This window comes from Astatotilapia calliptera, chromosome 11 (assembly GCF_964374335.1).
Source record: "Astatotilapia calliptera chromosome 11, fAstCal68.1, whole genome shotgun sequence".
Lineage (NCBI taxonomy): Eukaryota > Metazoa > Chordata > Actinopteri > Cichliformes > Cichlidae > Astatotilapia > Astatotilapia calliptera.
This window is the reverse complement of record NC_137432.1, coordinates 25,513,683-25,541,336: the sequence shown is the minus strand read 5'-3', so window position 1 is coordinate 25,541,336 and position 27,654 is coordinate 25,513,683. Positions and strand designations below refer to the sequence as shown.

Below are 27,654 nucleotides of genomic sequence, written 5' to 3'. Positions count from 1 at the left end.
AAAACTCCATCACCAAACTTACACATACACACCATTCTGTTCCCAAATAAAACATTAAAACTATACAACGCATACATGATCACACACTTGATTTGTCCATAACCAGTTTTTAACCTTTGCCTTAAACAAATTGAATGTCGAGCATTCTCTAATGGGTTGAGGAAGACTGTTCCACAGATGGCCACCCTGGACAGAAGGACGTTCTGCCCAAATGCTGTCCGTCTGTAGGGTATAAATCGTTGATATGTTTATATGTACTTAATTTTTTAATAGGCTATATTATCTTTAATTTGAGACATGCTTTTACCTTATTAAAGTATTTGTTGTTTACCTCCTTTATCTACCTATTTTTACCACATATTTTTTATATAAACACAAAAAATTGTCCATCATTTCCTCAAGCTATTGCTTTGTTTGCTTTTTTGCCAAGAAGATGCCAGAAAAGGGAGAGCCACTTATGCCATTTGGGGTCACCACAGTAGATCATCCATCGCTATCTCACCCTATTCCAAGTATCCTCTTCTTCCCCACCAAACCTTACATCCACTCATCTTCTTGGTGGTCTTCCTCTTATATTCCTGCCTGTTGGCAGCTCCGTCTTTAAAATCCTTTATCCACTTCACCTTTCCACCTCTCCGTTTCATGGTCATGTTTTGCTTCTACTGATTTCTGTACCTCTTCTTTCTGCAGCATACCTCCACTTCGCCAGGCTTTCCTCCACATCATCTCTCTGTAGTTAAAACCCTTCCACTCATCACCCTTGTTCTTTAAAATCAGTATCAGTACACATCTCCATTCCTCAGACATCCTCTCACTCTCCAAGGGCGTGTCAAAAATATGGTCAAAAAGTTGACTGCCCTCTCTCCTGAACATCTCCACACCTCCACAGGTGGACCAACCACCTTTCCACTCTTCATTGCATAGCTGCCCTTACGTCTTCCTCACTAATCCTCTGCTCGTCCCAATTTATCTACCCCCTTCTTCATTTATGACGTCCTCAGTAGTCTAAAATTACAATCAAATCTACTGAAAAACAAAAAGGTTTAACTTGAAAGTCAATTTTTGGATTTAGAAGCTTCAGTCTGTGAAATTTTAAACTCGGCACAGTGTGGTTGCAGCTGGAAAATATTTAATGTTTTTCATTTATAATGGAGACATTTCATTATTTGATACGAAGACAGACTTCAAGTTAAGGCATTAGCATGCTAACAGTTCTAAAAATGACAAGCTACCATCTTTAAAACACCAGTGACACAGGGTCAGTAATCAAGCTTTGTGCATTACACAAAAAATACACATCCACATATAAAGCAAACAGACATCGATGGCGAGAACAAACACCACAAAGGCGTTGATGCAGAAGGTACATCCGCAGTCTGTCTTGTTCTCTCTGGAGGAACAGGATGGGATAAGGCCTTAATGGAGTAGATGGTGGTGGTTAATGGAGACAGAAAAAACCCCCAGAAAGACACGTGGGTAGCTTCGTCATTATCTCCATTTAAAAAGGCACTATGAACTTCTTATGTAGGCCGGAAACGAGCTTTTTTCCTCTGACTACAAGGCTGTTGGATACCATAACAGACACCATCTCCACATCTATTCTCCCATCCACCATGATTTACACAAACTCCCTCTTCAAGGTTGGTTACCTGCCAAACAGGCTGATTGAGCTGAAGCAGTTAGCACACATGGAGGGTACCAGCAGTTTAGCAGTGTTAATTTCCTGCTCTGCTTGTTTCTACATAAAAAAAGAAGGGTTTGAAGTAGAGGGGAGGTAGCTTTAACAGTTTCAATGTGTTTGTGTGTATAAGGCAAAAGAAAAAGACTGCACAAACAAGCTTAGAAAGAAAGTTTTCACCATTCTTCCAAAATGTCTTAAGTTAACTACTTTTCTGTTTGTTTCTCAGTTCATTCTCTTGGAAAGTTAAAAATTAGCTTTAAATATTTGATGATGGACAGTCAAATAATTCACATTCTTCCAGCACTGACGTCTGTAAATTACGCATTTACATCAGTGGACAATCGACAATACATTCAATACAGTCTTTCACAGTCCAATAGCTAAACAGGTGTTTTACCGGTCTACAGTTTTAAAGTGTATCCAGAAATGACGGACAAACCTCACAGCTAAAGATTTCATACACAGACAGTCACTGTATTTTTGCTCCGGGAGTACTAAGTCTTCCTCCTGCCCCTTCCTCTGCCACCTGCAGGTTGTACATTTGCTGTGGAAGGCGAGAGTGTGTGGGACTGAAAATCGAGTTTCTGCTGCAGGATCCCTGTGAGGATGAACTCAGCGGTGACGACAGGGAGAGATGCAGACAGAGCCGGGCGACACAGAGACCAGTCCTCCTCGCAGGAAACCACGACAGTGTGAGGCTAAGAGCCAGAGAGGGAGACGGGGGTGACAGAAAATAGAAGAGGAATTCAAATGTAGGTAATAAACATCATAAGCAAAGACTTATTTCATGTAACGTTTTGGCCGGAGAAGGGCTCTCAGCTTAACTGGCACCTTATTAGAAGAGGGCATCTTTGGTAGAAAGGTAGCTCCACTGGAGGAAATGATGTCCTTCATGTGAACTGGCTCTGGCTTAACCGATCTAGTAACATGGACCTCGTATCCCTGAGAGACAGAAATAAGGCAAAGCATTTTACTCTACTTTAATTTGGAATACATCCAATGGTCTATTTGCTTTTTGTCCTAGGACAGCTGGGATAGGCTCCACCGCAACCCTGAATCCGATAAGCGGAAGAAAAGAGATGGATGAGTGAATCTATTTTTATTTAATCTCTTCAAGAAATTTAGTAAAAGCCTCCTGGGGTTGAAATTTGATATTATATGTCTAATTTTAGCTGGTATTATGTTGTAACAAGGTATGCCTTTACAAGCTTCTATGAAATAGCGCAAGCTGAGAAACATAATACATGCAATATAATCAGTATATTTACAGCAAATATCAAATTACTTTCCCCTAAGCCACAGAATGATGATAAACAATCCACAGGCTGCTGTTTTGAAGATTTGAACATTGCTAACAATAAAGAGGCTCAAACAATGCTCGAAGGGAAATATTAAACCAGATTTAGACTGAGGATGACTCAAACGTTTATGGGCTCCTATCACGAAAACATCATGCACCACCCCCGTGCCGTCTGCTAGTGGAAATACTGTTAATGGCACACTGTCAACCTCTCACTCTAAGGAAAAATGAGTGAGTACCTTTAAGAGAGGCTGGCTGCTGGCAATCCTTAGAGACTCGTGCAAGGAGAAATTAAACTTCTTCTCCTGCTCAGGATCCTTAACAATAAAGGAGGAGGGAGACAGGAAGCTCCCAGCTTTGCCACTCTAAAACAGACAAGAAGGGTGACTATTATCATAATATACATCTGCAATAAATTAAGAGAGAACTTTCTGACTGCAGTTTTTCAAACATACCTTTTCCAGCCAGTCTGTAGTGACGATTGGAATGCCTTTGGCCAGTGCACAAAGGAATTTGACAGTCCTGCGCACTTTGTCAGTCACAAGGCAGTTCATGTCTCCCACACCTTTAGCCAAGCTGCCGCCTAAGCGCGCCAACACTTTCTCCCCTGCTTCATCCATCACCCCCGTAAACAGAACCTGTGAAAGCAAAAGCCTCAAGTCAACTTAATCTGCCATGCAGGCAAAATAGAGGTGTGAAATTAGGCATTTCTCTCAAAGAAAAGCACTGTCATGCATTTTACAGTCATGCCCGAGAGTCGATTGAAATTTCAGAACAAGCTGCAGGAGGTTAGTGGAACAATGATTTCGTGAGCTCAAAACACCTGCTCTCATCTGCACGAACAAACCAAAAATAACTTTAACCCTGCACAAATTGATTACGCAGCTCTAAGTGTGAATGCAACGCTTAGTGAAATCCTTTTACTTTCAATGATTTGGATGAGTAGATACTGCTGTTATAATAGACCACTGTGCACAGAGGTTAGATGGAGGAGGCTTTGTGTTTAGTTTATTATAATGGGTCCAAATATCCAAAAGTTTCGAGCAGGAGCGGTGACTTCTGAAAGCTTCATCGATAATATGATGCTAACAAAACCACAACATGAATTTTACAATTCTATTAGGACACTGAGTAAAATGTTTATAAGGCTAAAGCCTGATGAATTGCCAAAAGATTAAAACACAATATTAAACTGTAATTGTAAACATACATGTGCACTCATTTTAAATGTAGTGCCAGCAGCATGTTTCAGGAAAAACTGGGAAAAAACTGGAAGAGCATGTGATGCTAGCACCACGTGGTGGACTTTCCATAAATAATACGTTTCACTGGCTACAGCTCAGTAATATGACTGAGAGCATTGTCGAGATGCTAAGATAGTTTAGAATAGTGTTTCTTAATATGATGTTTAGTATATAAGAATACAAGTATAGGATTTGCCACTATGATTCCGATGTCTTAGGCTAGGTTTGATCAGCCTAGCTACCACCGTATGAGCGTCTCTTTCCTAAACACAAAATGCGTGTTTTGCTAACACAACCACAGAGACCTTGTATGCCTGGCCTTCAGTTTGTAGTCGACCACTTGCTGCTGGGGATGCAGAGGAGGAGCGAGGACTCTTTGCCACGGGAGAGAAATTTGCAGGAGCTTGCCGCTTCCGGGATGCGTTGCTGGTTGGAGTCTGGGGCTGTTATAGGGGAGAGGGTAGGTAAAGACAGGGAAAACAAAACAGGTTGAAGACAGCGAAGGGCAAAGTATGGAACATGCAAAGAAGATGGTACAACATCTTGCACCAGAAAGCAAACACCATAAAATGTAAGTGGAGGAAGTGACTGGATGACCACTAAACCACTTAATTCATTAGCAGTGATGCGGAGCAGGTTAGACTGCTCTAGAGAAAGTGGAGGAAACAGAGAGAGTAACTCATGTTGATGGTAGTTCATCAATATTGAAAAGGCTGACTCAGAGAGGAAAATGCACCATGGCCTTGAGCCAAGGTAAAAGCCTTCCTTCACAACAAGAACTTCTCGACACTAATTATTTACTACTCAGCTTTCCATTTCATCTGATTTACCCTTCAATGTTAATGCATTTTTGTTTCAATCAAAACCGCATCTTTATGGTTTCCATTTGGCTGCATATGTTTAAAAGTGAAGCAATAGTCACCTCTGATGCCTCCAAATTTGCATCTTGATTTGTGGCAGTTAAAGATGTTCCACTTTCTTCCAGCTCCTCTTTCTTCTTTCTCGAGACCGCTGATTGTCGACCTCTGACTTTTTTCTCCACAGTCTCACCCTCCATCTTTTCTCTCTCCTCCTCCTTCACCTCTGAGAGACACTCTTTTGCGCTCTTCTTTGCCTGAGCGGTGGATGCTCTACCTCTTTTCTTCCCTTGTAAACTAACAGGAATCTCATCGTTTGTTTTGCCTTTTCCTTCTTCCTCGTCTGTTTCTGCCGTTTTTGAAGATCTTTCTTTCCTTTTGCTGCAGCTGAGATCTGCTCCAGTATTTGCCTCCAAGTCTCTCGTTGCTTTTCTTTTATCTTTAGCCTCATCATCATCACTGACCGCAGGAGCAACTGGTTTCTCCACAGTTTCACTCTTCACTGCTCTCTGACCTCTGCCCCTGACATTTCTTTTAGGTAGCGATTCCTCGCTGGTGCATGCTTCCTCTTGCTTCGACTGGTCTTCCTCATCTGTAGCTGCACTGGGTTGTTGTCGCCCTCTAGTGGTTGTAGCCGGCTGAGAGTCCTCTTTACCATTTTTATGGAGAGCCTCATTGGAGGACTCCTCAGCTTTCTTGCCCTTTCTTCCCCTGGCAGGGCTTAAATTCTGATCACTTTGACTCTGACTAACAGAAGGGATAGAGTCTGGGTCATGTTCTGTTTTCCTCGCTCTTCCTCGCTGCCTGCCTCCTCTTCCTCTGTTATGAGAGCTCACGCTGCAGCTTGAAACCTCAGGGGCTAGTGAGTTGGACGAGTCAGGCTCGTGCTCTACGGCCCCTGCAGCCACAGTGGTCCTTCGATTGCTGCTTCTGGCGACGGGTTTCTGGGGTGTCTCACTGGTCTCCCTCGTCCCTCGCCCTCTCCCTCGCCCTCTGCCCTTGCTTTCCTGGGCGTGGACACTTGAAGCAGACCTCTCCGAGCTGACCGAGTTGGAGGAGTTTGAGCGTGATCTGGTTCTCCTTGCTGGGAAATCGTCATTGGTTGATACAGTTGAGTCTTGGTCTGGCTCTGCTGTGCTCTGTGAAGCAATAGTTCTTCTGGTTATTCTTCGGCCTCTTGAAGGCGTTTTGGATTTGTCTTGTTCCTCTTTCTTTTCTTCCAGTTCTTTCAACTGTTTTTCTTGGGCTTCTTTTTCTTTCTCCACTCTCTCTCTCTCCTCCATTTCCCTTTCTTCTCTCTCGAGTCTTGCTTGCAGTTGTTGCTCCCGCTCAAGCCTCTCTTCTTGTTCTCTCTTTGCAGTTTCTTTTTCTTGTTCCTTTCGTTCCCTTTCTAATCTCTCTTTTTCTTCTCTTTCTAACCTCTCCCGCTCTTCTCTTTCAATCCTTTCAGACTCTATTTTCTGTTGTTCTTCCTTCTCCTTGATTTCTCTCTCTGCTCTCGCTGCATCTTCAGCCTGCAATCTTTCTTGTTCTTTATTTACTCTTCTTTCTGTTTCTAACTTCTCTTCCATGAGTTGCATTTCTATCTCATCCTGATGCTTCTTTCTTTCATCAGTCGTCCTCCTTTCGTTATCATTTTCTTCTCTTTCTTGTCTGAGATCGGCACCATCTTCCTCCTCTCTATCTTTCCCATCTTGTTGCTTTATCAGGCTCTTATTCACAGCCTGCTTGTTTCTTTCTCTTACCGGTGTTTCATCCTCTTCCTCACCATCATGTTTCTGCTGCTTCGTTATCTTTCTCCCTCTAGCCCGTTTTACCATCTCCTTATTGTTGTCACCATCAGACAAAGGTTTTCCACTCCTTCCTCTAGTCTGCCTCTTGGATGGTCCAGGACACGCCACCTGATCTTCCTCTTCTCTCGGTTTTGCTCTTGTCACTCTTAAATTTGGAACACAAGCTCCACTGGTTCCCGCTTCAGATTCTTCTGAAGGCGATAATCCGGTTTTTGTTGTCAAGGGTCGAGTTTCAACATGGGTCATTTTAGAATTATCGACTGGCTGTGTCTTTTCTTCAAGCTTCATCTGCTTTGCCTTTCTTTTCCGTGGACCTGGAATTGAGTCCTTATCATCACATTTACCTGTCACTACTGCCGGGGTTTCAACATCAGCACTAGTGAGGGGCTGCGTCTGCTCCTCTTCAAGCTGAAGTGGCTTGGCTTTTCTTTTCCGAGTGCATGCAATCACATCCTCTTCATCACTTTGCTGGCCTTCATTTGTACTCAAGGGCTGAGTTTCCAGAGCAGAGACTTCAGAACTAGCAAGGGTTTGCATCTCTTCTTCAGGCTGCAGCTGCTTTGCTTTCCTTTTTCGTGGGCCTGGCATTGAGTCTTCATCATCATCATCACATGTAGCCACGGGCTGGGTTTCAGCAGTGGAGAGCTCAGAGTCTGCGACAGGTTGCGTCTCCTCTTCTTCAAGATGAAGCTGCTTTGCTTTCCTTTTTCTCGGGCCTGGCATTGAGTCTTCATCATCATCGTCACATGTAGCCATGGGCTGGGTTTCAGCAATTCCACTGTGCATTGGCTGGGTTTCAGAAACCGACAACTCTGAACAAGTGAGATCTTGTGTCTGCGCTTCTTCAAGTGGCAGTGGCTTTGCTGTTCTGTTTCGCTGAGCTGGAAATGAGCCTTCATCATCACTTGCTTCACTGTCACTTGTACACACGGGCTGAGTTTCAGTTACAGACTGAGCGTCGCTGAGGCCCTTCTCCTGAGGCTGAGCTGCCTTTGGACCATCCTCCTTGAGGGATCTCGGCTGAATTTGTTGAACAGAGCAAACTGGATTTTCAGCTGCCAGATCCTCCTCTCCTGCAATAGGCAACATTGGTTGGGTTTCTGCTATGGCAAGAGTAGAAGAGGCAGTAAAGTCTGAAGGCTGTGTCTCACAAGCATCATCATCTGCATCATCCTCAGCGTGACTGTACGGCTCTGCCACATATACCTGTGTTGCTTCTAAGGCCACATCTACTTGATATCGCTCAGTCTCTTTATCTTCTACATAGTCCTGTGTGGCCTCCAGGTTCGCGTCATTTTCTGCAGAGGATCTGTCTGCAGCTGACATGGCTGCATATGCTTGGGTATCTTCCAGGTTCACACCCCTCTCCACAGAAACAAAAGCTTGGGTGTTCTCCATAGCTAAAGCTTGGTCTGGACACTGCAGGTGGCTGCTGTCAGACAGTCCCAGTTGGAAAGACTCTTCTTTGGTAGATTGGTCATTTTTATTGTCACAAGAAGACTCAAGTACAAAAGCTTGGGTTGGTTCCTCACTGCTCACACGGTCACGGCTCTGAAATGTAAAGGACTGCGTCTCAGCCACAGCAAAATCCTCCTCCTCCTGGATGTCTGAGCAGGACGACAATACTACAGGTCTTACTGCAGGCACTGCCGCTCCTGTTGGCCAAAAGAAAAAAAATGAACTAATGTTTTTGAAACAGACTCGTTTGACATTATTAAAAGTCATTTACTCACGCCTTAATGAACCTGAAGAGGGACTGACGAAGGCTTGAGTTGCCATGTCTTCCACTTCTTCATCTGAAATCCAAAGTAAAAGTCAATTTAAACTTGATGCTTTCTCATCGCAACGCAACAAACACTTTACACGATTGGATCGAAGAAGTTAACACAGAATCTCAAGTCCACTCACTTAAAAACAGATCGATTTCTTCATTTCAAACCTCTCTCTCCTGCAGGCGCCGTCTTTATTTTGAGCACCAACAATACACTTCACATATTTTGTATTATTTTCTTTGATTATATTTCTTTTAGATTGTATTTTTTGCAATTACTGCATTACAAGTCATTGTGATATCCTGTAAAGAGACCACTGTAACATCACAGGCTAGTTCTATCCTCAGATTGCGCCTCACCTAAAACTGTGCCACTGATGTATGTCATATATAATCAATTACTGAATTTTAGAAAGTATTTAGAAAGGTAATGCAATAAAACAAACGAGTAGATATTTGCAGTCTAAATGAATTCTGAAGATTGATCGATTACCTGACATCTGCACAGGAGTGGAGCAGTTCTGCAGAAGGGGAGCCAGCAACCCAGGTGTAGTTTCCCTGTGCAGCCTGGGCACCTGGTCCTCACCTTCTTCTCCAATATCTGACTTCTTATCTTCTGTATCGCCGTCGACTCTGACATCAGCTGGTTTAGCCTCATCCCCAACAGGGGGCACGCTAGATTCATCCACATCTGTATCTGCATCAGAATCTGCCAGAGAAGCCTTTAAAGTTGGGCCAGGAGAAGCTGACAAGGTTGTGACACCAACAGGTATAGCCAGAAGAGATGCATCTTCCACATCTGTGTCGCTGTCAGAGAGAATCTCCAAATCAGCATCTGCAACTGCAGTGGGGCGTGAATCTGCAACAGCAGCGACCACTGAGGGTTTACTGGTGGCAGGGACAGGGAGAGCCTCGTCATCCGTGTCACTCTCTACCTGCAGGTTGTCAGGAGCCACAGGAGCAGATTTAAGAGCTGTAAGATTTATATCTGATTTATTAGGTGTTTCATCTGTTGTATTTTTTGCTTCGTCCTCATCTACATCAGTGTCACTGTGGAGGTGAAAATCTTCTGCCTGCACTGAAAAAGCAGAGTCTGCTGTGTGCGCACTCTGACATACTGTCGGTCCTGCTTTTGTGGCAGCGTCTGACACGACCCCATCATCGTCCACATCAGTGTCACTGTCCATGGTGACGCCTTCAGGTGGAATAACTGAAACAGCATGAGGAGTTTTGGCGTTCTCATCAGAAGAAGGCAGAGCTTTGGGAGCTTTACCTGAAGCATCATCATCCTCATCGATATCTGTGTCACTGTCCATGTGAAACTGGGCCGTCTTTGGAGGTTGATCAACTTGTTGGTTTGTATTCAAGGTCACAGGCCCCGCTGATGCCACTTCTTCGTCCTCTCCCTCCACATCAGTGTCACTGTCCATGTTAAATGCAGGGATTGCGTCTGTAGAGACTGCTGGTGTTGACAATTCACCGTCTCCTGTAAAACTGGCATTGCTTTCCTTTTCCACTGGCATATGCCAACCCCCTTTCAGAGACTTTGTCCCCGCTTGCACTGCTCTTTCTTCCTCCTCTTCACTGTCCTCCACAAGTGCAACCACTTTTTTTTCCTCCAACTGCTGTCGCGCCGCATCTACATCTGTCTCCTGTGTGGTGAAGCTGTCATGCCTGTTTGGTTTATTTTTAGAGGAAGACGAGACTGTCATGGGGCTTTCATTGTCACTGTAGAACAGGGAAAAACAAATTAACAGGTCTTACAATGAACAAGTCAAACATATGTATTAATGGGGTATGGCTAAGCCAGTAGTATAATCACAGTTACAAAAAGAATACCAATAAATAGCTTATTTTTATGGGTATACCTTTCAGGGACAACTTTGTTTGGGGGACTCAAGAATGACGAGCTGATGGGGCTGGATTTATGGGAGTCAGAATCAGACACTACAAAGAGAATAAAAGTGAACTTGTAAACACCAGGTCCAAAAAGCATAGCTTCAATAGTTATAAATATTTACATAATGTACAAACCTAGAGTCCTTCGTCTTCTTTCTCCTCTTACTCCTGTTTCGCTGTCTGAGTCTGAGTCAGATTCTGGGACCAAGGTCCCCTGTGGCTGATGGGGAGTTTGCTCAAAGGTCAGGCAGCTGGCTCTGACAGGAGTCTCTGTCCCTCCATTGACACATTTCTTGCTGTCTGTGCTTGTGTCATCTCCCTTTTCTCCCGAGGCATCTGGCAACTTGGTCTTTACCCCTGAATTTTGTCTCAGAGGAGAGCTTGCGTCCCCCTGAGAAGAGTCTACGCCACAAATGACAAACTGACACGGGATGTCCGCCACCACCAAACTGTCACCTTCACTGAGGGCATAGCGTACATTAGGAGTCAGCTTTAAGCGGCCCTTGCGGGTCCCATTCATGCTCCCTAAGTCCCAAACCAAAGCTTCCATGTCCACTTCACTGCGACAGGCACGTCTCCGGTATACACAAAGGCAGATAGTAGCATGCTGTTTGGACACTGAGGATGCCGGCAAGGGCACAGTGCAGGAGTTGGGGTCACGGCCAAGCACATTATCACCCAAAAAGAGGGGAAACTCTGTGTGAAAGAGAGCATCATCATTAACAATATACTTAGATATATAGTCAGAAAGGTGAAGTCATTTCTCTGGTTCAGATCTATTTATTTATTCCTTCATTCCATTTTAGTGTCTTTATTCGAGTGTCAGTGTGTCACTGCAGCTTGTTTAAAATGCTGCAGCTCAGCTTTTTACTAGCAAATACTATTGAAACCGCATACTCCCAAAATGGCTTCCCTATTTGTTGCCTATTTGTGTAGTTTAATTTACTTTATTTGTTTATAAAACATCAATTTAATTGAGAGAGACAGAACATTAACCAAAATCTAGGAAAAAAAACATTACAAGTTTTGATTTGGATGTCATTGAGTGAAGTAAGTATTTGATCCTCTTGAATCCAACCAGAATTCTTGCACCTGCAGATTGGCTGTGTACAACATTACAATAAATCAGAAGAATGCATTTTTTACATTCCAACCGCTCCACCAACATGGGCAGGACCAAAGAGCTGTCAAAGAATGTCCTGGACAAGATTTTAGCAAAAAGCTTGATGAGAAAGTGACAACTGCTGGGCCAAAACTACATGGGAGGAGGTTGTTAATGATCTGAAAGCAGCCAAGAACACCACTGATAACATACTACACTGTAATGGATTGAAATCTTGCCTTCCCTGTTCAAGAAGGCACATGTACAGGCTTGTCTTAAGTTTGCCCGTGAACAGCTAAATGATTCAGAGAAGGTGTGGGACAAAGTGGTGTGGTCAGATAAAACCAAAATTCAGCTCTTTGGCAGTGAAGTTCGGAAGTGAAATGCAGAGTACGACCCAAAGAACACCATCTCCACAGTCAAGCATGGAGGCGGAAAAATTATGCTTTGGGGCTGTCTTAATGCGAAGGTACTGGACAACTTCACCAAATTAATGGGTCAATGCACTGGACCATATTGATCCTTTGCCAACAAGAGTTTCATCACTAACTATTAAGGGGGATCGAATATTATGTAATATGTTTATATTGTCCCTCTTTATTAAAATGAAACTAGCATACTAATTAGAGACTGTTCATTTCATTGTAACTGAGCAAAGTTGCAAATTCTCCAAAGGATCAAATGTTTCCCCCTCTGTATGCAAGATTTACACATTTCCCACATGTGGGACTAATAAAGGCTATCTTAAGTAGTACCAGACTGTGCAGATCACGTGTAAAAACAACATCAGTTAGCCACTCACCTGCCTCAGGTATGTGTTTATTTTTCAAGATGCACAGTTTAGCCAACGGTCGTCCCCTCTTATTTTCGATCTCCTCTTCATTATCTTCCTCATCTGACTCCAAGATTGAGTCACTGATCATCTGAGTAGCATCCATTCCTGGCAAAGCGCAAGACAGGAAGAGTGCTGCACATAAACACGGGTAACATAATGCATAAACTGTAATGTTAACGTATAATTAAGGTAACATTAGTTTTAACAAGGCTTTAAAAGAAAGATCGAATAGCCTAAATAGAAACCTGTGCAGCTAACGTTAGCCTGCATGGCTAATTGACTCCCGCCCACCATAGCGTTAAGATAAAGTTCATCGGTACTTATTGACTCGCTAACTGTACCTGTGCCGTTGTATTCCTGCAAACACCCAATGTGTAGTGATCTAAACAGCTTTAAACAACGCGGAGGCAACTTTTATCAAATGTGTATGGACAAGTCTCCTCTAAAATCGCATCCCTGTAATACCACTTCCGGTCAATATGAAGACAAAATCTGCTAACCGCTAGTTTGTGTGATTCAACCATCGACATCACAGATTTTATGTGTCTGCAACCCAGCTGTCAAATTAATTATTACTAGCAACGAGGCATATGTAAGAAAACCATTTTCTGCTCCTACTTTCAGGAGAATTATAATCCCAACTTTCGAATTTAATTACTTTGAAATCTATGAAAGAAGTAAAGTGATTTGTACGGGTGACTTGACTAAAAATTTTTTAACTGACGTCCGGTGTTAGCCTGCAGTGAAGGTGCATTAAGTTTAAACCTAAGAAAAAGATCGTACTCGGACACCCACCTTCACACGCCATGCCTTGTCCCGTGTAGATAAACAAAAAATGTCATGAGCGTCCTGGAAGTGATTAACCACGCCCACAATAGGCGTTTAACGATGAAAACGATTGGCCAATATAAGTATCACTCAAGCTATAATATGTTGCCATTGGACACTAACTTCTCACTCAATGTCTGTGATTGGCCCACATGTCCTCTGGACTTCAGCGTTCATACATTAATTTTGGCGCCCTGCACCATTTTAACCACGCAGACTGGATGATACCATTATGGGCTAATGTGGGTTTAGTCCATACCAATATGGGCTAAACCAAGGGTGTCAAATATACCGCCGTGGTGCCGCACAGGGACCAATTTGCTTTACTGGATATCATTTAAAATGATGTAAACGCGTTAATTACTCAGTGTTTATAATAAAATAATATCAGGATCGTGTTAGTGATGCAATGCCAGTATTAGTATTTAAAAGTAAATGTTTTTACATTAAAAATCTGAGTGATGAATATTGTTTATTTAGCAAAACTCCACGGGTAAAAATTTTCTGCCTTTATGAATTGGAATATGTCCATGTAATGACAGCTGATCCACTGAATGCAAAAAACTAAGGGCGTGTATGGAGGCAGCATCTCTACCAGTTATACACATTTTGAGAGATGTCAAAATGTCAAGTGCATGTATCCCATGTACTAACATAACATACCTTAATCATAACATACCTTCATACCGTGTACATTATAACATACCATAATAGACCAATTTCTGTAATATACTTACATATCTATATTATTGCTAATATATATTTGTAATACATCTATATCATGGCTAAAGCACTTCTGGATGGATACAAACTGCATTTCGTTGCCTTGCACCTGTGACATGTACAGTGACAATAAAGTTGAATTCTATTCTATTCTACTAAAATAAGTTTAACACCTCTGAGCTAAACTGTCTCCATAAGATATATAATGATATAGAAATCACATATCCTTATATAAATAATGTAAGATCTTTCCCTCTTCATGACACTAGTTTTGAATGTTTTGCAAAAGTTAAAATTTGCATGATACAAGAGTTAAAATAAGCATTTGGTGCTGCTTTATTGAGGCCTTGTCCCAAGTAGGGTCTAACTAAATTCAGTTATATAAATTTTGTGCTTATGTTTTATATTCATAGAGAAATTATCGCATCAAAACCCAGGTGCATGAGTAGGAGAATTAGTGGCCCAGCAGCACAGTTTTGCTTTGGGATCCAACTCTTGCTGCATGCCTTGGCCACGAAAGTCCACTAAAGTGCTTATGTGACCTTAAGTCACAGAGCTGGATGATGTGCACTGTAGGGGTGGGGTATAATATTGATAGCAATAAACTGCATTCCTTCCTGTGTTGTAGATTTATTATATATTACTTATAGAAAAACAAATTATAAATAGAAGGATGGCTGGTGGCATTCTTATGGAAGGGAAACAGCGAGAAAAAGGTGATGTAATCAGTGACCAGTCTTACTGAGTGGTGTATCCAAATTTGAATTTTTTTTAAGAAGGAAGTCAAGAGCAGTGTTGGTCAAGTTACTTGGAAAAAAGTAATCAGTAACTAATTACTGATTACTTCCCCAAAAAAGTAATCCCGTTACTTTACTGATTACTTATTTTTCAAAAGTAATTAATTACTTAGTTACTTAGTTACTTTTTAAAAACACGATTTACAACCTGAAGAGGTGATAAAGCGATAGATCTTTCAGCCCAATTCTACTTTTACTGCATAATCCATCATACAAAATGTAATCAAATGGAAAAGTCTCTTTTTTTAACTTGTTTTATCAGTTTTAATCTTTTAACTTTATGCATCAAGCAAAAATTTAATTATATGCAACATTCTCTGAGTTGAATAAATTAGTTTAACATTTAAACCTATTTTCTACACATTCCAGCACATAAAATAAAATATTTTTTGTGTTTACACTCACTCTTTCAAATAGATGCAAGTAAAACACAGCAGAACATAAATAAAGTCAAAGACTCAGCGGTCCTGTTGCTCTATTTTTACCTGTAAAGCAGGACGGACGATCTGATTTCCTCGTGTCAGCATTGTTCCCACATCATCATAATTAATGTTGTTCCAGGTTCAACATTGCAAGTGACCAATCACCTTCTTGTGACGTCATTCCTTTGCGACTTCGAAATACCCGCCTTCGATTATTTCGAAATACAAGTGAAGAAGCGAAAAACCGCCGCCTGTCCGCCGAATTTGAAGTCAATTCGCCTGTCCGCCGAATTTGAAGTCAATTTAGGATACTTTCCTTTAATAAACGGTAAGCATTATACATATGTTCCTCACTTGGCTTGCTGTTTGTTTGCTAGCGATAGGCTACTTGACGACAGCATTAGCTAACCAGTGTTCTCTAGACCAGCGTTCCCCAACTTTTTGGGTGTTTCGTGGCCCGGGGGTTGGGTCAGGCAAAATTGCAGTAGCTTCCCTGATCATTTTACAAACATAAGTGAAGAGAATCTGGACTAAAAGGCCTAGACTTATGGTTGTGTGCTGAATCTATGAATCAAACTATCACCTGGAAACATAATTAACTGGTCCATAGCTGTGAAACTGGACATGAGTTCTTGATTCTATGGAGATTAACAGTAATCCAGAAATTTACAAATTTGTCCTGGTACATCGCGTAAATGTTGTCCCAGGGACATCGCGTAAATGTTGTCCCTGGGACATTGTGTAAATGTTGTCCCTGGGACATCATGTAGAATTTGCCCTGGGACATCGTGTAAATGTTGTCCCTGGGACATCGTGTAAATGTTGTCCCTGGGACATCGTGTAGATGTTGTCCCTGGGACATCGTGTAGATGTTGTCCCTGGGACATCGTGTAGATGTTGTCCCTGGGACATCGTGTAGATGTTGTCCCTGGGACATCGTGTAGATGTTGTCCCTGGGACATCGTGTGATAGCTTGTAAATAATGGAATGAAAATTGATTGTTATTAACTTGTGAAAAAGAAGTGTAACAAATCCACATGTTATGTTCTTACACCCTTACAGAAACTGTGACTCCTTCACAATGTCAGGTAAATGTCAACTCATGTTGAATAATCAACCAATCAAGCCTTTTATTATCACATGCAATGTTACACGTACAACTGCAATGAAAATTTCACCCCCTTCTGACCATACATATATTGCTTAAACATCACATTGGGAAGACAGGTCGGAAACAGTTAGGAAGGTCAGAAAACAATTTAATTAATAGATGAGGAGGAGAAAAAAGAACTACAACCAGACAAAGCTCCTAGAAGACTGAAATGGATGATGGTTGCAGCATGCAAAAAGAAAATGATATCTGTTGACTACAGCATATGCTTTCTCACAGATTACCTTGTGGGAGTAGCTGGACCAAACTCTATTGGTATTTCAAGTTTGAAATCCCTGTTTGACCAGACTAACATTTCAGATGAGGTACCTCTTGACATAAAAATCCTTTTATGTTGTCATAAAACTAATGTTAAATTCTGCTTTAAATACACTTTATTGTACAATTTACTTAATGAATCGTATTCCTTAGTTCTGTTTTTATTTATATGTATTTATTTATTTGTTTTATAAGGTAACAGATGGCCTAATCTATTTGCAGTGTGAGGTATGTTGAAAAGCTTGTTTGATCATAATGACATAGCATGTTTACGTTTTTTGTAATGTATTTGAAAACATAGGTGTATTTATGTTATTTTTATAGAATTTCCCTCACATTTATCCAATACCAAGCCAAATCACTGGAAAAATTTTGGATGGGTCCACAAGAGCACAAAGTGCATACTTTTTGAAGGTATGACTTGGACTGTGGTAACTATGTTCTTATCACAAAGGGTTTATAAGTTGCCACTATAAACAAACAGCATTTTCCAAAATTGAGGCCTTGTCAGAAGAACCTGAAAAATACCTTTCTGAAACCTTTTCTGTGTAAAGACTTGTTCAAAAGCAATGCACACAGATTAAAACATTTCTGTCTTGGCCAACTGACAAAGAACACCAAAAATTGAGTGGTGCGTGTTGAGTCTGTGGTCTTGATTTGTTTTGTACACACTATAGAAATTAATTAATGTAAACCAAAAATGACACTTTCTATATGTTTGTGTATCTGCAGAATTAATTACAAGTCTCACCTGACAAGCTTTTGCAGTTTTGCAGTGTCATTCTTGACAGAAAAACATACTTGTCACATTATTTTTATTTCCAGAAAAACATCTTTCAGATGTATGAGAAATTGATTGGAGCCTGTCTGGAAAACGGCAGCCACTGGACCTTGTTTGTAAGTTGCACAGATTTTGCACTCTCTCTAGTGCATGATACTTTTCAGTGTCCCTCATTAGGAAAGCTCAAGGCCCAAGCCTACCATATCCATCTTTTTACAAAACAGTTTTGTGACATACCCAAGAGGACCATAGTCTATATGAATTCATTTGGCGAGTCGGAGGTCAGAAAAAGTGCGGTGTTGAAAAACTGGAGGTAATTAATTAACATATTTAACATAACATATTTAATTTAATTGAAATCATTACCGAACGTGGTTATTGATTTCTCTATATGCTTTTTATTTGTAATAACTGCGATCTCTCAGCTCATTTGCTTCAGCAAGAGGCTGCGCTGGAGAGTGGACCTTGTCACATGTGAGCCACCCACATCAACAGGATGGGAACTCATGTGGAGTGCATGTCATAATGGTACTGAAAACTATAGCTTTAACCTATATAAGTAATGTTTACATTTTTGCCTATTCAGTTTTTAAAGCCTTAGAGGCAGGATGGTAAAATCTCAATTTTTTTTGTAGATTGAACCATTTCAGCAGTAATGCTTTGCTTTGGTTGCTCTGTTTTTTGTTTTTTTGTTTTTCTCGGGGGGGGGGGTTAAAAACAAACAAACATTTCTTTGTTAATCTAATTCTTTTTGTTCTTTCTTTTTTTTTTTTTTTTCTTCTTCGTCAATTATTAGTTTGCCCAATCTCTCATTGACGGTAAAACACAAGTGGAGGAGTACAACACTGAAATCACAAAGCTCAGGTCCCGACTTTGCCACTACTTATTTTCCTCAATAGGTAAAGATAAAATTAGCTGCCTTCTTTTTCTCTAACATTGGAAAATGTAACTTGTACTTAAACAAATTATATTTTGCAGATCGAACTAGGAAGTGCAGTCAGTGCTGGTGTGTGATTGCAGCCAAAGACCGGGTACACTATGACATGTCCTTAGCCATATAGATTGTTTATTTAATGGACTTTGTTCATTTGTTTTTTTGTTTGTTTATTTCTTTTTCTTTTTTTCTTTTTTTTAATTCACAGGTGCAGTGCCAGAAATGTGGTGCATACAAGCACATGCGTTGTTCAAAGTCTGTTTGTGGCATCTGTATCTTCTGTGAGAGTAAGTCACAATATAACTAAACAATGTCCAAAAATGTTTAAAGTGAAATTTTTTTTTCGTAATTTTGCCTTTGCACACCAGGACTGTGTAATTAAAGTGGACGTTTCAAGATCCAGTTTTTACACAAAACTATTTTAGACATAACTGTGTCGTATTGTGGGGATTTCTCTTCACAATTAAATTGATATAGTGCTGTTTATATCATTCTTCTTTATGTAACAGCACAGTGCAGCACAGCAGAGGGAAAGGAGTTGTGCAGCATAGTGGGTGGCTATACAGGAGGAGCAATAGAAGTAGCCAGTGAAGAATGTCATCAGGGAAAGCATCAGGCAGCGAATGACAAAGGAAAAGTTCCTAAGGGAGAGAACATCTGCAGCAAATCGACAAGTAACAGTGAGATAGGAAGACTGACAGTCAGAGATGAAGGTACACAGACTGAAAGAGATGAAGGTACACAGACTGAAGACAACGAAAAAGAAGCAGAAGTATACGGCACAAGTCTGAGTACAGATAATGCTGCTGCTGATGATGTTGACAGGATCGATGCAGATACAGAATTCCAAACTGATTCAGAAGGAACTAGTACAGTTTACAGAGTGCATGGTCGCTTATCTGTACCAAGCTCAAAAAAGAAAACCTACACAATAACAGAAGACGAGATCAAGCGCAGAATCAACGCAGAGAACATGTCAGTTCATGTTTTCAGAGGTTTGATTGGGGTAGGTATACATTTCGTGATTTTGATGTCACCTGAAATAAATCCGGGTTACTCATATCAATGAAGTGACAATGTGGCTGGAAATTGTGCATTTGCTGCAACATATACACAATTACACCATGTAAACAAAAGCATTTAACTTTGTGCGCGTGTGTGTGTCTCTCTCTGCTCTTTTGGTGTTTGCACTTTTTCTTTTTTAGGGCCGTAAAGCCAAACTGCCCGCAATGATTCTTGACAGGCCTAAGAAGGCCAAAACTAAAGTAACAGTGTTTAGTGTTCTGAGTGAAGAGGAGGCTGGGGAGCTAGCCCTCGGGTTTGCCGGAAGATTGGCCTGCGATGTCACAACAGACGGTTGTAGCCACAGCTGCCCTGGGGCAGACTGACAGAAGCGAGGCTGCCATATCGTGCCATCGGCCCCTCTGGCCAACACCAGTAGGCGGTAGGGTAGATTTATTATATTACACTATATCATCCAATATTATATTACATTATATTATATTGTTATATTATATCCTCTTTCACATTAGAGCCACAACAGGACCCACTAGAACATGGGAACAAGTAAAAGTGAAATATAAGAATATTCTATAGAATGGTAATATTTATCACTTATATTGCTTTTCGTCTCTTGGAAAGAGACCCTGAAATAATCTGTTTGTTTGTTCATAACAGCAACCAAGAAAAGGGCAGAGCAAAAAAAGACAGGTGGTGGTCCTGCACCCCCTCGTCAACAAGTTGGTTAAGTAAATAATACCCTCACGGGGAAATCGATATCTCTCAATGAGCACACTGTCGCGCTGAGCTAAAGGATCCTGTCTGTCCCGCAATATACGCTGAATTCTGAGGACTCTCCTTATCAATCTTGCACCTTCCGCAATGGGTGGCTCGCGTAAACGGACAGGACATGGCTGCGACAGGCTTCCCAAATCCACCTTGGCTTTTATAGCCGTGGTCTCTCATCTTGATTACACGAAGTAATTTACAATTACTACTCTGAAATATGAATTACATCTGTAATAATCACATACATGTAATAGAATGTTAATAGTACATTTCCCTTTTTTAGGAAATGACCTGTATGTATCTGTGTGACATCAATAAAAGGATCAGGTGCTGCATTATCTTTAGTTACATTGATGTTATTTATTTATGGTGAAACAGTGGTGGAATATCGCTGTTGCTTTCGTATAAATGAAGCGGACATACCTGCGTGGCCGCGATCTAATCCTGTTTACATAAAGTGAACCTGCTTCCGAGCAGGTTTACGCTTACGGCTCTGTTGCTATGACAGCAAGTCCCGGATGAGCTTCGGGGAACCGAACGATCCAGGATCACGCGAAATCGTAAACAATCTAATCCAGCTAACTTACTTAGCGAGGTACGAAGAACAGGCCTATGGTCTGTAAAGGCATCGACCATTCAAGTGCTGATATGACAAAGTAAGTTAGTAAAACAATATGAAAGTTGTATCTTTTTTGGTATTATTTGTCATTTCCCCGTATTTGGATTATTGGTGTAACATTGTTAATCTTACTTTCTAATAACAGACAGACTCTTCTCAAAATCCAACACAATCTTAAACATGAGCTGACTGATTCCTCAACCTTCAGTTTGCTGACACACACCTTTGGCCCCGCTGCACTGGATTCTGTCATTTCATTCCTGTGTGAAAAACTTGATCTTGTCTCTTAAATAATGAAACCTTTTGTGACTTTTGTTTGTTCTGTAAATCAGAATCTTGAAAATTGTTCATTGTTGTTCTAAGTTTGTGTTAACTATTTGGCAAAAACGATTGGTTCCTAATCCAAACAGCATAATGACTGTTCTAACACATATCTTAAAAATGCTACAAAGAAAGAAAATTATCACATGTTTCAATATGAATGTAATTGTGTCACACTCGGTTTGTAGTAGCTTTCCTGTTTTATTTTGAGTTTTGGTATGTTTACACTGTTATTTTTATTTCCCGTGTGTTCGTCTTCCCTTATTAGTTTTACTGTATTTAATTAGTCTGATTTAATAACTTATAATTATTTACTTTCCAGTGTGTATATATGCTCCTCGTTTGGATTATTGTTTGTTTGAGTTCTGCCTGTCTTTTCTATTAAAGATTTGGACTTTTGGACTATTAGTGGACCTCGTAGGTTTTTATTCTGTTCAATTGGTAATTGACTGGGTTTAATTTAGTGGCCTGGAAAACAGGCCGGAGGGGTCTGGTCATTTTAACCCCCTAAGACCCGAAATCTTCCATGGCATGCATTTTTAATTTCTCTTTGATATTTGGGCCGATTGGAACCCGATGAATGTAAAAAGAAAGAATTACCAGGTTTTGTTTTTTTTTTACCTAATTTTTGTTTCTGAGAAAAATGAGAGCCACATATGAGGACATTAATTTGAAATTTTGATAGAACAGTTGCAGTATAATGTCCTCATAACTGTATATCAGGCACTTGTTGATCAAGATTTAGTATTTTGGTCTAAATTACCCAAAATGTGATGTCCACATGTGTGGACGCCAGGCTGGAGTAAAGTGTTAGAGCTATTTATACCTATGTAAACTTTTATACACTGGTTTTTACCTGTCTTGTTTCAGAAAGGTTTAAAAGGGTAATGTCCACAGTTTATTTGTTTATTTATTTGTTTGAATTCAACATATTTTATTAAAGTAATTGAGCTTGAACACAGAAAAAACTGAATCAAATAATCATAAAATCAAATCATAAAATCTACTCTGAGCTAATGCCGGTTTCCAACACTAATGATCGGGTGAAGGAGAGAGATGAGGGTGTGCACGGCCACTGGTGCTCTTATCCCTGTTCTTTGTGATACAATCCAACAGGAAAGCAGTCAAACCCTTGGACATTAGCCAAGTTAACGTTCACAAATATATACACACAGAGGAACTCTGAGCCCCAATGTCAGCATTAGCACAAACATGCCACTTCATACCAAATCTCAGTGTGAGGTCAGGTGTTAGTCTCATTCCATTATTCTGGCTATATTTTCTTACTCATTACTATTAAACTTATACTTAAGACTAACTATTAACAAAATCACACCCCAATAACTCTGTTATTACACTTTGTATTTAATCATAAAAAGGCTGGATGTTGAAACCTTTTACTTCTATTTTGTATGAGCCAGGATTCTCAACAGCTGATACTCTATGTCCAAAAAGTGACAGGTATCGTTTTATGGAGCAAAAAACTTAAGCGCGCATATTTTATAAATAATACCAACAATTACAAATGCAGACCTTTAATAGTAATAAGTAATCCTTTATTTATAATGCATAGCAATATAAAAATAGTAACATATGAAAATATTACAATGGGCACAGATGAATTTGTATCAAAAACAGCAACCAAGCCAAAGTAATGAATAACACACATAAATAACAACTGCTTGAGAGACCAAACAATTTCTTTTCATCTGTTCCTTGGCAGAAAGTTAAGACAGCTATTCAGCTTTAGGTTTCAATAAACAGAAGTAATGGATGCAGTCCCTTTGAAATGTCACACAAAAGTCTACTTGTGCATATACTTAGCTTTAACTCTTCTCTTTTTTGTTTTGTATTCCAAAAGGTTTTCATTTTCTCCAGAGGATGTCTCTCTTTCAGTGGTTATCGACTGTTCACATTCATTTTCACAGACTGTTGGAATGTCGATGCTGGCCGAACATTTCTTGCTAGAATACAATGGCCTAATTTTGCGTGCATTATCTGTCATCTTTATTTCGTACTGGCATATACTTTTGCCTACTTGTTTTGTTTTTAAGACATTTGTATGCAGTTCATCTATCATTGCAGTAATACCCTCTGGAATGAATGCCCACTGTTTAACTGTGTCTAAAACAGCATTTAGTTTTCCAACTGCATCTTCTGTGCATTTTTTGTCTGTGCTTTCAACTACAGGAGTGTCATTCAAAGTTGATAGAGGACTTTTCAGAGAGTTTTTCATTTGTTTAAAATGGCTACAAGCCACCTTCAGGCAAGCACATGTGTTATAGTGAGAGAACGTACAACAAGTGCACTGAAGTGTTTCAGCCGATGCAAAAAAACACAGATTTCCAAACAAACTTGGCATTTTTATCACTTTCAAGTCCTCACAGTGTACAAAGTAATGCCTTTCTTTCACTGCAATTCTTGCCAAGGTCTGTTTCCATGTTTGGATAGATGTCATTGTCAGCCTCTGCTAATTTTGCAAGTAACACTAGATGCTTGCAAAGAAGTCCTCGTAAGCCATATGTACAGTTGCAGTAGGACTCAACAGGGCAGACATCATACACCATGTCTTCTCTTGACTCAGATGGGACTTGATATGCATTAACTCCATGGCTGTTCTTGACTGTAATTTTAAGAGCCCAACCACTTTCCATCAGTCTTGAAGCAGAGTCTGAAACTTGAGACAAGGTGTCAGCAAACCTGTTTTTCATGCGGCCCACATCTTGCAGGGTTTTTATGACTGAGAAGTAGTCGTCGGCCTTCCCTAGGAGCACTTCAATCAGATCATCCAGACGCCTATTCTTGTAGCCAGATAAAAACTGGTATTTCAGGCGGTGGAAAAATCTGAAAAACAGTTATTTGAAATGATTAGTAACTGTAATTGAAGGAATTTAAAGTTTTAATCAAGACTGTATTATTTTTTTAAAAATTGGAATACCTATTGCACACGTCTTTTATAAAGGAATGCTCTGTGCCGGTTTAGCTGATTTAGGCAAATCCACCTACTCTGTTTTTTGTTGTGATAACATAAAAAACGCTGCTAGAATTTAAAGGATTTGCCTAAAACCTGTTCTGGCAATGACATGACGAACCTACTCAGTTTAGCCTCTTGGATTAAAGCATAATATCTTTTTTTCAGCAATACAATTGAATGAGGTCAAAATAATAAATCATACCTTTCAATCACATTGTTTGTTTCAGAACGAGCGTGACTGAAGCGACGGCCGTAGTCACACCACATGTGGCCAATGCCTTCCCAGTGCTTCTGAAAATACTGGCACACCAAAGGGTATTGCTTAAATGTCTGGCAGAACTCTGCTGATGTGGCTTTAAAGTCGTCCTCCTAAGAGAATTGGATGCAACAGAATATATTTCAATCCATTTAACAGACCTATTGAAATCTTTAATATTATGTATTGAAGCCCTTTTCCTTTTATTGAATAACATTAAGAATTTTAAGTTATTAATAATATGTCGTGTTTTTGTATTAAGAAGCAATTATTTCTTCCCTTACAATGGCTAAGAAGGAACACTAAACCTATAAGCATATTTGGTTTCAGCATCTGTCTGTGAAAGAATCCCACTCACAAGTTCCACTGCACAGTGGGTGACACAATGATGTTCTGCACAGCTTAAGTACTTGTTTTGATAAGCAAGATAAGAAGCCAGTTTTAGAAATTGTTTCAAAAATCTATTTTGTATCTCTCTGTAACTTTTTTTAGCAACTGAAAGTTATTATGCTCTTAGTGTAATCAAGAAATCAAAATGTGAAATAGACAAATTACACTTACAGATGTGCAAGCTTTCAGCTTACAAAAGAAAGAAATGATTTCATTTCTCTTTTGGGTGTTAGAAAGCCCATGGACCCCGGACTCTGATTTTGAAAGCCATCGATTAACAGCCTGTGAATGTAAGAGAAAAAAAGTTAATCTGGAGAGAGAGACAGAGGAGCAGCTGTACAAAAAGCATAAAAGAAAGCTGACGTCCAAAAATAACTTTGTCACTCACTGGACAAGAGGACCTGTGCATTACAGAAATCAACCAGGCAAACATATTTTTAAATGTCAAAAAGAGCTTTGGGAAGCAGCCACCAGAAGATGAGTGCACTGTGGTCTTAAATGGATGGACATAGTCACTCAACATTTTATCCCTTTATATTCATTAACCTGAGTAGGTGAATATCACAATGAGGCAAATCATAACAACAGGACCCTGTTGTAAAAATGTGTTTCAGGTGCATCTTAGACAACGTGAAAAGAAAACAATGTGGTTTACCTGCAAGACATGGTACCAGCATAGAAGGATAGCTGACTCTGGAAAAACCTTCTGCAAAGCATTTATTTCCGCAAAGTCTTTGTCAACCATAAATGCTCTACAGAAAAAAAAGAAAACACTAAATGAGATTAAACAGTATGAAAATGTTTTTGCTATCTCAAAGCACCACTTCAATGCCAAATTAAACATTTCAACTCACAAGTAGATATATAAAATACTGCATACAGCCTATAGGAATAACTTTAACAACTGGAAAGGAAAGTTTTTTGCAGCCCATGCTGCAGCTATAGCATTAGATTCTGGCATGTTATAACTTTTTTGAAAAGGAATTATTTCAAAATTAATAGCTGTCAATGTATTATTTACCTCGGGGAAGTTGGGAAATGCTCACAAACTATTCCAAGAACAGTTTCCAGGGTTTTCTGACTTTCGTTGCTGACAATAGCATAGGCCACAGGGACTCCATGCCCATGATCATCTCTTACAACAAGTGTGAATAAGGGAAATGAATACTGGTTAACGCAGTGCGTGGTGTCAACAAATACTAACTGTTTTGCATAGTTCTCCATGTTTGATTTCATTACAGGTGTCTGCAAAACAATCATTAGTTCTTGGTCAGATGTGTATGGTTGATAGAAGAGAACATGTTCTTGATGTTTTCCATTAAGTAAGGTATGTACACATTGACTGTCTCCACAGTTAAAGTGCTTCTTCCTCATCATGCAGGTTCTAACACTGTCAATGTCACGTGGTGTGACAAAATGCTCTCTGTTGTGAAGATCTCTGTGTCCATGTTCTTTGGCCCATTTATGACATTCGGTTAGTATGATGGCTGGCTTAGTTCCAAGGGAAAGCAGTTCCTCAATCTTCCTCCTCAAATCACTGGAAATATTGTTGAAATGTGCGTCTTTTGGGTCCGAAGGATCATGCCCATCATGCTTATCATATGTACGCTGCACGATGACTGTGTGGTCTTTCCAACATTTGAGTACTTTAAATGAAACATAGGCCTTACAGCCCACTGCTCTGTAGCTGTTTCGACTTTTTTCCCCAGCTCTGATGCAGTTGAATTTGTAATAGTCTCTTTTCCTGTCTTTACCTGAGGCAACATTTAAACATTTATAATGTCCATGAAGGGTTAATGAGTTCAATTTTTCTAACACAACACTGAATGGGTCCTCCTGGCATTGTGACACATGCACACAAAGTTGTGTGTCTTTTCCAGTTCTTTTTTTTTCGTCATTCAGAACACTTCTTCTAATTATGTCGTCCATTTCTGGTGGAAAAATAGCGAAGGTTTAATTAGTCAATATTCATTAATTCATTTTAACTTGTTTTGGGGTTTTTTGCAATACAATGTAAATATTAAATATAATATTAAAAAATATATATATATAAAATAATATAAAACAAACAGGGGCTAAAAGAAGCTAAACTTTCATATGGTATGTCTCTGGCAACTTTAACATGATGTCCCAGGGCAACTTCTACATGATGTTCCAGGGACAACATTTACGCGATGTCCCAGGGACAACATTTACGCGATGTCCCAGGGACAACATTTACGCGATGTCTCAGGGACAACATTTACGCGATGTCTCAGGGACAACATTTACGCGATGTCCCAGGGACAACATTTACGCGATGTCCCAGGGACAACATTTACGCGATGTCCCAGGGACAACATCTACGCGATGTACCAGGACAAATTTGTAAATTTCTGGATTACTGTTAATCTCCATAGAATCAAGAACTCATGTCCAGTTTCACAGCTATGGACCAGTTAATTATGTTTCCAGGTGATAGTTTGATTCATAGATTCAGCACACAACCATAAGTCTAGGCCTTTTAGTCCAGATTCTCTTCACTTATGTTTGTAAAATGATCAGGGAAGCTACTGCAATTTTGCCTGACCCAACCCCCGGGCCACGAAACACCCAAAAAGTTGGGGAACGCTGGTCTAGAGAACACTGGTTAGCTAATGCTGTCGTCAAGTAGCCTATCGCTAGCAAACAAACAGCAAGCCAAGTGAGGAACATATGTATAATGCTTACCGTTTATTAAAGGAAAGTATCCTAAATTGACTTCAAATTCGGCGGACAGGCGGCGGTTTTTCGCTTCTTCACTTGTATTTCGAAATAATCGAAGGCGGGTATTTCGAAGTCGCAAAGGAATGACGTCACAAGAAGGTGATTGGTCACTTGCAATGTTGAACCTGGAACAACATTAATTATGATGATGTGGGAACAATGCTG

General features: G+C 40.2%; 3 protein-coding genes and 2 long non-coding RNA genes across 6 annotated transcripts; 3 read left to right on the top strand and 2 right to left on the bottom strand.

The window, feature by feature from the left end:
- Nucleotides 1-1,112: 1,112 nt before the first annotated feature.
- Nucleotides 1,113-13,489, bottom strand: mdc1 (mediator of DNA damage checkpoint 1). 2 transcript variants are annotated; one of them, XM_026184952.2, is made up of 12 exons: nt 13,278-13,489; nt 12,450-12,587; nt 10,681-11,241; nt 10,515-10,593; nt 9,140-10,374; nt 8,609-8,671; nt 5,148-8,530; nt 4,531-4,668; nt 3,437-3,619; nt 3,221-3,346; nt 2,513-2,623; nt 1,113-2,379 (listed from the first exon to the last, which is right to left on the bottom strand). In XM_026184952.2, exons 1-12 carry the CDS (start codon nt 13,288-13,290, stop codon nt 2,176-2,178), a joined length of 6,234 nt encoding a protein of 2,077 aa, XP_026040737.2. In that variant the 5' UTR covers nt 13,291-13,489; the 3' UTR covers nt 1,113-2,175. The 2 variants fall into 2 exon arrangements, with proteins under 2 accessions (XP_026040737.2, XP_026040738.2); XM_026184953.2 differs by lacking the exon at nt 13,278-13,489 and adding an exon at nt 12,824-12,942.
- A 1,948-nt stretch (nt 13,490-15,437) lies between these two features.
- LOC113018296 (uncharacterized) lies at nt 15,438-16,776 on the top strand. Its single transcript, XR_013912276.1, has 3 exons — nt 15,438-15,580; nt 16,315-16,340; nt 16,643-16,776. It is a non-coding gene; the product is annotated as an uncharacterized LOC113018296 (long non-coding RNA).
- A 101-nt stretch (nt 16,777-16,877) lies between these two features.
- LOC113013920 (uncharacterized) lies at nt 16,878-19,784 on the top strand. The gene is made up of 10 exons (XM_080308286.1): nt 16,878-16,909; nt 17,006-17,095; nt 17,507-17,578; nt 17,687-17,775; nt 17,888-17,990; nt 18,259-18,361; nt 18,441-18,493; nt 18,605-18,683; nt 18,906-19,402; nt 19,602-19,784. The coding sequence occupies exons 3-10, from the start codon at nt 17,522-17,524 to the stop codon at nt 19,782-19,784; spliced, it is 1,164 nt and encodes a 387-aa protein (XP_080164412.1). The 5' UTR covers nt 16,878-16,909; nt 17,006-17,095; nt 17,507-17,521.
- A 921-nt stretch (nt 19,785-20,705) lies between these two features.
- LOC145431942 (uncharacterized) lies at nt 20,706-21,151 on the top strand. Its single transcript, XR_013912275.1, has 2 exons — nt 20,706-20,840; nt 20,949-21,151. It is a non-coding gene; the product is annotated as an uncharacterized LOC145431942 (long non-coding RNA).
- Nucleotides 21,152-22,654: 1,503 nt separating this feature from the next.
- LOC113009141 (uncharacterized) lies at nt 22,655-27,585 on the bottom strand. The gene is made up of 6 exons (XM_080308413.1): nt 27,454-27,585; nt 25,766-26,675; nt 25,400-25,496; nt 24,916-25,026; nt 24,301-24,467; nt 22,655-23,968 (listed from the first exon to the last, which is right to left on the bottom strand). Exons 2-6 carry the CDS (start codon nt 26,671-26,673, stop codon nt 23,506-23,508), a joined length of 1,746 nt encoding a protein of 581 aa, XP_080164539.1. The 5' UTR covers nt 26,674-26,675; nt 27,454-27,585; the 3' UTR covers nt 22,655-23,505.
- Nucleotides 27,586-27,654: the final 69 nt, after the last annotated feature.